The following is a 9807-nucleotide window of genomic DNA, read 5'->3' as shown; positions in this document are numbered from 1 at the left end:
TAATAATAATAATAATAATAATAATAGAAGCCACTACCAGCACTAAGAAGTGTGTTCAGCACAACTGTTATCAGCTTTTAAATCACAAATTTGGACATGCTAAGGATTACACCATCCTGAACGTGTTCTCATCAAGGTCCAGCTAGGTTTGTAGAGGATTTATTTTGTTGAATTTCCAGTTTTCATAGCTAAGTATAATGTCTTGCCCATTCACCCAGGTACATTAAAGCCAAATCAAACAATTTTGATGTGTTCATAATTCTTTTAAAAAATGCTAATCCTTATTATATTTATAAGCCCAGACAACAAGTAAAGCCTGCCTAAAGAACTCTGTGTACATAGTCTAAAAGTGAACAGGATAAAGTCCAAAGGGAGCTGAAGTCAGTCACATTCTAGTTTCTGCCAGCTCCACATTCTTATAGGCATATATAAACCCCTCAGCACAGACTTACATTATGAACAGTATAGGGTCACACATACAGTATGTCTCTTCCAAAAAATACTCATTTGTTTTATGTATAGTTTACATTTACTGTAGCAAAGTATCAAAAGTACATGGTATGCAAACATACAACAAATGTACATGGTGCAAACCAGTACAAACTATTTGCGCATATATACACATATTTACAGACAGAGAAGGCAGGAAACAGAAAACTGTGCAAAGTCTTTTGTAAAACAATGAGATACTAAACCAGGACCAGGACCAGCTGCTGGCTTTGGAACAAGTGGGAGTGAACTGAATTTGCAACACATGACATGCAATTGGTGCATAAGACTGTCCAGGGGCCCTGTCCAGTTAGCCTCTTTTTTTCTGCTTTGTACAAAGTCTCGGATTGGGAAAAATACTGGCAACTTGTCTGATCAAGAAATTGCCCTTTGGCACAGCCAATGATATATGTTGTTCTGCAACCTTAGAATGTCTGGTTAATGGTGTATAGAACTGCTGCAACACATAGCATTGGGAAGCCGATTTCAGATAAAACAAAATAAACAAAAAAGAATAGTGAGCCAAGGAAAAATCGGACTGTCAACCATTAGCTAAAAACAGCCAACGTTCATTACAATCTCATTAGATTTTAAAGGGAACCTGTCACATGTATTTTAATGGCTTTAAAACCTGTAACTGCAGTGGTACTTATCCTCAGAACAGTCTTTGTCACCGTGAATCTAAAGAGTTGTTTCATTTTTTGTAGGTATAGGAAGCCTATGGTGTGCCAATCGAGCTCTCACTAGAAGCTTCCCAATCAAGAAAACTTCAAGATGACAAATATTAACTTGCAGGTCTGATATGCAGTAATGCAAAATCTTATTATATTTAAATTAAAATTCAAAGTAGTACAGGCAAATCAATAAAATAAATAGTTGCTACAGATTTTTGTCCTTTGTTTTCTTAAGTATTAACAGATTATTTGGCCTAATTAAATGTACTTATTAAACAAAAAAGTTTTAAAACTAATAAAGTTACTCAAGAACAGAAATTACTTAAACTGATTTGATTTAAGGTTAATGTGGTAAAACACTCTAATACAGCTGAATGGTAAGCTGAATGGAAAAAAGTAGACATATATCATGTTTTTTTTATATATTATGCAGTTAATTTTGGATAATATATATATATATATATATATAATATATATATATATATATATATATATATATATATTGCAGTTTTAATTACAAACACCAAGCAACTGATAGACTAAATACATTCCTTTCACCTATACTTAGTAAAGCCAAAATCATTCTAAATGATGTAATGCATTCTTGCAATATTCTGTATAGAATATGCAATTAGGTGTCATCCTGGACTGAGCACTTGCTTTCGATGTAGATTGCACCTCTTACCCTTTTCTATTAAGCCACAAGGTAATACAGTACTATTACTACTGATAACAATGTAAAACATCTGACCAATGACTTCTTACCTGAATCTGTATAATACTGAATGAGCTTGGATGCTGGTCTAGTCATTTTACATGTAGGACTGCACAGGGAGCAGCTTGTGATGAAGTGTGCCAGAATCCTCCCAGTTTTGGGATGGACATGGACAATGGTTGACACAAGGCATTCTGATGGAATTTACACATTATATAATAGGTCTGGGATGTAGGTATTATTGCTGGCAAGGCAGCGTCAGCAAGTTGCAAAGTCCACAGTACTAGTCTTAAATGTTGGCGTTTTAATGTTCAATCTCCCACCTGACAAAGGAAAAAGTATTCTGTCAAAACAGAATCATCTCACTAAGGGATGGGGTATTGATAATGATTTCTTAAACTTTTATGTGTCTCATACAACTAAATGGTTTTATGGTATCTTATCTCTGGAGATAAGATGTTTTCAGGAATCTTGTATTAAAAGATATGGATTAAAGGCATTTTTTAAAAAAATGACGTGATGTGGATCCTACTGTCTGATAAACGTATATATTAGAATAAGATCTAAAACATAGACAGACCTCAGAAAATAACATAAAACTGGGTGCATACTTATCCCAAAACAGATCTTAGCAACTATGAAGTCATTGCAGGTACAACCTCTCAGGTATTGATGGCCTGGTGTTCTTTTTGCTACTAATATCATGTCATCATGAGAAGAAAAACAAGACTAAAAGGCAAGACCGCTGTTTGGACAATTATCTGCAAGTGGTGTAAATTTTAAACAATTGCTAAAATTTTCAGGTCTGGCCAACCCAGCAAATTCAGCCCAAGATCCGTTCATTTAATTTTCATTTTGTGATTTATCAGACCAGGCCACCTTTTTCCTTTGCAACATGCCCATTGTAGGTGTATTCAATAATGCATGGGGGTCAGCACGGGCATTCTCACTACTCTTTGGCGCCCTTTTTAGCCAACTTTAGAGCAGGATAGAATATACTCTGTGTTCTGACACATTGGACCTGATTTTTTTAAAGCTCTCCAAAGCCTGGAGAAGATGCACATTTGTCAGTGATGCTGGGTTATCCAGCAAACCTGGAATTAATCTGGTCCAGGATTCCGAACTTTTGCTAGCAAATGACTTTGAAGAAATCCATTCCAGGTTTGCTGGATCACCCAGCTTCGCTGCTGAAAGTGTATCCTCGGCAGCCTGGAAAAGCTTTAATAAATCAGACCCATTGACTTAACCTAGCCCCTATCCCACAAACAAAACATCAATTAGTTTAGGGTGCAAATTGTGACCTTGTCACCAGTTTAGTAGTTGTCCCTCTTTGGACCACTTTTGGTAGATACCAGCTGATACACATAAGGGACATCCAACAACACCTTCTGTTTCATATAGCCAATTCTTCTCTTGTCAAAGCTGGTCAGATACTTACACTTTCCAGTTTTTACTTCTACAAACACCATCTTTAAAACCTGCTGCCTAATATATCCCATCCTTTGACAGGTGCCATTGTAACAAGATAATCAATGGTATTCCCTTCACCTATTTTACACTGTCTTACAGAAGACAGTGACATTCTATGTTCTATGCATAACTGCAATCTAGTGTCTAATGATTCACCTACCCTTACAAACTTTCCCTTAGAATCATTTATTAATGTTTATAGCACAATTTAAAGTAGAAAAACAAAGCTGACCTTTCACACACTTTTCTAGCTCTTTAATGAGACATGGAGCAGATGGAACATGTTAACATGATTCCTTAACAAAGGTCCAACTAAACTTTGGGAAAACAGATAAATGTACTTATTCATTACTCCCTGAGTGCACATATGTGTAAAGTATAAAGTTACAGCTAGAATGAGGTACTTTTCTAGCATGCAATTGTTTTAGGAAAGCTAATGCATCAGGCTTACCGTAACCTGAGCTTGCAATCCAGAGCAGACAACTGCAACAGTTATGCAGAGATTTTAAGTCTGCAGCAGATGGGGTAATATATCATTTACATTCAGTACACATAATTAGCAGTATCTCTGTAAGTACTGCAGAAAGACTGAAAAATCTTTCCATAATCAGGTCAGGTTAACAACAAGACACTTTTGGCCGCATGATTGTTGCTTGTAGATTTGCACCACGGTCGCAACCATGCATACATCTGGTTGCCTGAAGCCTGTTTTGCCACTACCAGGTGCACAACAAATTGCTTCTGTGTATCAGAGAGCTTTTAGACTCACAGTTTAACACAGTGGGCCTGATTTATCAAAGCTCCCCAAAGCCTGGATGATCCAGAAAACCTGAAATGGATCTGGTCCAGATTGAAAACATTTTTTAACAAATAGAAAATTACTTTTAGGGAATCCACTCCAGTTTTGCTGGATCACCCTTGATCACTGATGAAAATCTTACTCCTGATTTGGAGAGCTTTAATAAATAAGGGCCAGTGGATATAAAGGAGTCCTTACCTTTCTGTTAGTTCCCCTTGTTGTTCTGTTTGTCCCAAAGTAAGAAACCTTTATCTTTATAAATTGTAGGGTTGATTTACTGAAGAAGTAGGGTACGTTTGCTTTCAAAGTAAATTTTCAAATAAATAAAAATACACTTTAGAAAGAATATAAAATCATGAACATGAAGAATTCAACAACAGCAGTTATGATTGCAGAACTAAGCTAAACTTCACTGAGCTAAGTGAAGTTTATCTTCAAAAGAGGAATGTTCAACGAGTTGGTGAACGAGTTGAGGATGTGCTGACTTGAATCATCCAATCAAGTGCAGGAAAAAAGGCAAATATTTTCCCATTCATTTGACTAGGTAATTCCTGCAAAGTAATTTACTTTGTTTCACCTCATTTACTACTATAAGTAATGTTTGATTTGAAAGTGAACATGCTTTTCTCCTTTACTCATAAATTGGGGTCTATTCCCTATGTGAAACAAAGCAAAAACACTTGAATTGGTTGAATGAACATGATTCTGTCAGTGGAGAAGAGGTACACCATGAAAACCTGAATGTTGTATTATCTTAGAACAGGGGTCAGCCAAAACCAGCCTTTAGGCCAGATACGGCCTAGCCAGTAGTCCGTTCCGGCCTAACGCCCCCCTGATCGATCCAACCTAATTCCGTCCGACAGGGGTCGGCAACCCGCGGCTCTTGAGCCTCCTAGTTATGCCTCCGTTCCCTATTAACCGCAGCCAGCGTTAACACTTCCGCCGCTGGGGTATGGAGACATTACCCCTCAATGCATAGGAAAGAGAGGGATTTCCTTTCATGGGCGTTCCCTCTCCTCCGTATGCATTGCGGAGGGGAGGGATTTCCCTTCTGGTACGTTCCTGGTGGGGGGCCGAGACATCAGCAAGAGAGAGAGAGTCCGGCCTAGTGTGCCTTCTTGACCTCCTAAAAATTCTTGACTTCCTAAAAAAGTTTACTGACCCCTGTCTTAGAGGATAACAAAATTAATTGGACAAACCCCATGAATGATTGGCCTTGGGATGTATCTTTATATACAGGTTGGGGTAAATATTACATTACACCATTTAATTTCTATAGGTGCCTTCAGGCAGAACCTTTGCTATAAACCCACTGTTTTATCAGAACACATAGCCGCAGAATATGACAGAATAATTTGGACATTGTCCCACAAAAAATAAATGAATAAACCCTTTTTTTGGATTTGTGACGTAGTGATGCTAAAAATAAATGCCTTCTGGTTGTTAGAAGACAATGCTGTACTTCAGAGTCCATACACAAAATACTTCTTTCTGTACCATAGGGCTCCTCGTGATTGGCCTGCATTTGACTAAGGTTGTGAATTACTTATTACTACTCTCATTCTGCTTTGGTGTGTTGCAATATGAATATATCTCCCATATGTAAGAGTATAAATATAAGAAGTCAAACCAAAAATTTTAGTTTTCAAGTTTTAGGATTTGAATAACTTTAATGCAGTCCTCCTAAAACAGACATCTTAGATTCATTTTCAGCCAAATATATTTTTAGTTTTAGATAATTAATTAAAATCCTTGTATGGTTTTAGTTACAGTTGGCTATCTACATAAAAAATCTTCAATAGGCACACAGAAACCAGTAAAAACCTGTCAGAGGTTTCAAAACATAAAAGGACAAAAGGGACTTCTGTTGTGCTTCTTTTTGAATGGGCTAATAACACACCTTGAAGTATAACAAAATGCACCTGCACTCTTATTAGAAATGCAGTGTAAAGCAAATATTTGAATCTTTGCATTGCAGTACTCAATAGCCCAGGGGCATTTTATAGTACTTATGTGCATTGGAGAGCAATTCATTTTGTAAAAAAAATCTGTGCTCCTCCATATACACAAAAAGCACAACAATATGTTCAAGATGAAAGTGCATGTTTTGGAAAAAATGGTGAATGATGGTGCTTACCAGTCTGTTATCATCAATTGACCCTGATGCACTACCTTATGGACCATTTGAATCTGTTTAAAGCCAATACTCCTAGATTGTAAGCTCTTCGGGACAGGGTCCTCTGCTCCTGTGTCACTGTCTGTATTCGTCCGTCATTTGCAACCCCTATTTATGTACAGCTCTCAATAACATGTTGATGCTATATAAATCCTGTTTAATAGTAACAATTCATGACACAAGTTTCAAGCAGCAGGCTGTTTATTTTGGTATCCTAAAGTGAGCATATAGTGAACATAAAAAGCAGATGTGAAAGCTACACATCAGAAAAATCAGATCAGGTAAAGGCAACTAAAGATATATGCAAATCTGTTTTTTTCTGCAAAATCCAACCCTAATTCTGCCTCATTCTGCATCTCAAGCCTTGATATTGGTCAGCAAGATTAACCAGCACATTATTGTCTGACAATGAGGCAGTTAATTAAAGTCAATTATGTCTTTTACAGGTAAAGCTGAAATTTGCATAAAACTTTCAGTTCTTCAAACATGTGGTTTTCCTGAACAATACAATGCAAACATATGATCAGTCTAAAATGCCAAGGTCTTTGGTAGCTTTACTTGTAGACTGATTTGCTTGGTTTCACGATAAAGAGTAGATGATGGGATTTCTCCTTTAAGTTGCCACTGAAACTGGGGTCCCCTTTGGAAGATTTACAGTGACAGCTCTAGATTTTCCTTCATTTTCAGTTTCAGAGACAATGCTCACAAGGCCATAAAAGGTATGAATCTCAGAAAAGAAACATAAAGAACAATAAAAAACTAAAAAAGTCTAAAACCTAAAAAGGTCCATTTGAATTACAGATTTTTGCTATATGAAATAATACCTCCTGATCATATTCAGTGAGAAACTAAATTGATCATGGGTGTCCCTTGATGTTGTTAAAAAAGTAAATATCATTGATAATAATATTTGTAATCCAATATTACAAATATTATTACCAATATTTGGATTACCAATAATATTGGTAATCCAACGAGTTGGATTACCAAATACTGTCAGCTATTGTTAAAATATTGTGTATCAATGTGTTGGTGCACCTTATATTGTTCTTCCCATAGAATAAAACAGGATATCCAGCAAAGAACTGAACTATTTATCTGTACAGCCATTATTCCAAAATTGTCACCACGAACAATCATTATGGGCAACAACTTGCAAGTATGTTCTTACCACCACCTTTCCCCTTTCCGAATCCAAAAAATAATTTTATTTTACACACTTTTGTGTTTAATATTCCTCTCCTACTCTGTGATACTTCCCCCACCTCCCAGATTGTAAGCTCCTTGGGGCAGGGTCCTCTCCTCCTGTGTCACTGTCTGTATATATCTGTCACTTGCAACCTCTATTTAATGTACAGCGCTGGGTAATATGTTGGTGCTATATAAATCCTGTTTAATAATAATAATTGTCACTCTGCCCAGTATAATGAAGCTGTTCTGTACTGCTTACAGTGTACTGCGGCTGCATTACAATTTACCCTTATGCTAAGTAACCAAAGATGAGTAACATTTACATCTGACATCAGCATTTGTGATATATCCCTAAAATCCAGAAACCAGTTTTTTTCTTAAATACAGCTCTGAACAAACTCACTCACCTGCACCAAGTGTCCTTGGTTGTCTAATTTGTTGATTCCTGGACACAAAAAAATAAATGCAATAACAAGGTTGTCTAACCATTTTGGCTGTAGGAGGAAGAAAAGCAAACCTGCTGATAGCAGCTGCTGTTCAGATTTTCCACCCAATGCCTACAGCAAAAATGGGCATGATCTGTGATGGGTTACATTGTGTCTTGGAGGTAAACAAAAGCATATGCAGCACAATAGAGCCATGAAAAAAAACATCCTCTGATCCACAAAGAAAAGCATTTGTAGCAATGACATCCAAAAGCTTCCTTTAACCGAGAGTAACCTCACAATGCTGGGCTCCTATTGGTGGAGAACCCATGGACAGGAGATGCATTCCTCCTATCACAATGTATAGTCTCCCAATCAGTCCACTCTCTTCTATTATCATACAATGTATCTAAGTAGATAAACTACCACCAACATATAAAAATCATATAACCATGCATTACAGCATACAGGCAAAAATAAAATAAAAAAGCAAAAATATTTGGAGGTCCACATAATCATTTTTTTAACTTTCTTACCTAGAAGTCATTTCAGAAAATAACATATTAGTAAACATTTGCTGATGACAATTCTGTATACACAATACAATGAGATGTTACATGTTGTAGGTGCAGGTATAGGAAAACTCCATAGAGCTGTGTGGCACATGCAATGCATGCCCAGAGACTGGCAGCCTGCACACATTGGTATGAGATATTTATATACAGATAGATCCTATTCCTTAGCTATATACCTCTTGTAGTGCAGATCTGTGCTCAGATAGGGTCCATACACAAGCTGCCCCCAACATCCTCCTTTCTGCTCCATCTATAGGAGTCCATTCCTTGCAGGGGGCTGGAGAGCAGACACAGCAGCTTCAGGTCATCCTTATCCTGCTTCATTCCCCAATCCAGTGCTGCTATATCTCTATACACTGGTATTGCCATACCGGCTAATTCTGGTTTCCAGAGAGAAAAATAGAATGAGAGATGTGTGCAAACACCTCACAAGCACACTCTTGTGGCAGCATGGAGAGGCTGTGCAGGGCATTGCTATACTGAATGTCTGGGAGCTACATTTTATGTACAGATCTATGAGCCACTGCAATCATTTATGATCATTGCTGTCTGGATATATGATCTGCTGGAATGCTCATAAAGATGTCATTTACAGCAAATCATGTAGTATCTTACTCCAGTCTGCTCTATTTTATTACCTTGTGCAAGTCCAATGTCTAATATGCACACAAAGTACTACAGTACAGGTAGTCCCCATCTTACATATGAGATAGGAACTGTAGGTTTGTTCTTAAGTTGAATTTGTATGTAAGTCAGAACAGGTACATTATTTAAAAAAAAATGCAATTAGGACAGATGTTTGTCTTAACATATTATTAGGCAGCATGGTGTCAGTTACTGTATAAAATCCTCACTGTGAGTTCATCACAAACAAAGCAAAAAAAAGAACAGATTCATTAACTTCTGGAGCAAGCTATGCTTTGATATGCAAAAAGAAACAACTGCAAACTTTGTCTTGGTCATTAATGGGAGGCTACAGAAAGAGCTCACCCCCGTAAGATCACCCACAAGCTGTGTTTAGCAAAAGATTTCTCCATGCAACTCATGCACAGAGGGAGCAGGGAAGCCCGCTCATATCTAGGAGTCGTTCAAAACCAGAAGTCGTCCGTATGTCGGATATCCTTAACCTGGGGACTATCTGTATATCAAAATATTCAGTTCATATAGAAGTTGAAAGCTCAAGCAAGAAAAAAAAAATAATATGTTAGTAAACCAGAAATACTTTGATGTATGAAGATGATATGTATAGATGATATTGTTGTTTTTATTGGGAAATTGTAAATAAACGATAAT

General features: G+C 37.0%; 1 protein-coding gene across 8 annotated transcripts in view; it reads right to left on the bottom strand.

The window, feature by feature from the left end:
• Positions 1-8890, bottom strand: part of SLC16A14 (solute carrier family 16 member 14) — a 23455-nt gene extending 14565 nt beyond the window's left edge. For 2 of the 8 annotated variants that reach the window (XM_072407691.1, XM_072407692.1), the window contains exon 1: positions 8691-8890. In XM_072407691.1, the coding sequence (XP_072263792.1) occupies positions 8691-8747 (57 nt within the window). In that variant the 5' untranslated portion in view covers positions 8748-8890. Of the gene's footprint in view, positions 1-1928; positions 1953-6284; positions 7051-7921; positions 8121-8690 lie in introns of those variants that run through there. The other 6 variants (XM_072407694.1, XM_072407686.1, XM_072407693.1 and 3 more) reach the window with 6 other exon arrangements.
• Between the last annotated feature and the right edge of the window lie 917 nt (positions 8891-9807).

The sequence above is a fragment of the Pyxicephalus adspersus genome, chromosome 4 (genome assembly GCF_032062135.1).
Source record: "Pyxicephalus adspersus chromosome 4, UCB_Pads_2.0, whole genome shotgun sequence".
NCBI lineage: Eukaryota > Metazoa > Chordata > Amphibia > Anura > Pyxicephalidae > Pyxicephalus > Pyxicephalus adspersus.
This window is presented reverse-complemented; position numbering and strand designations above follow the sequence as displayed.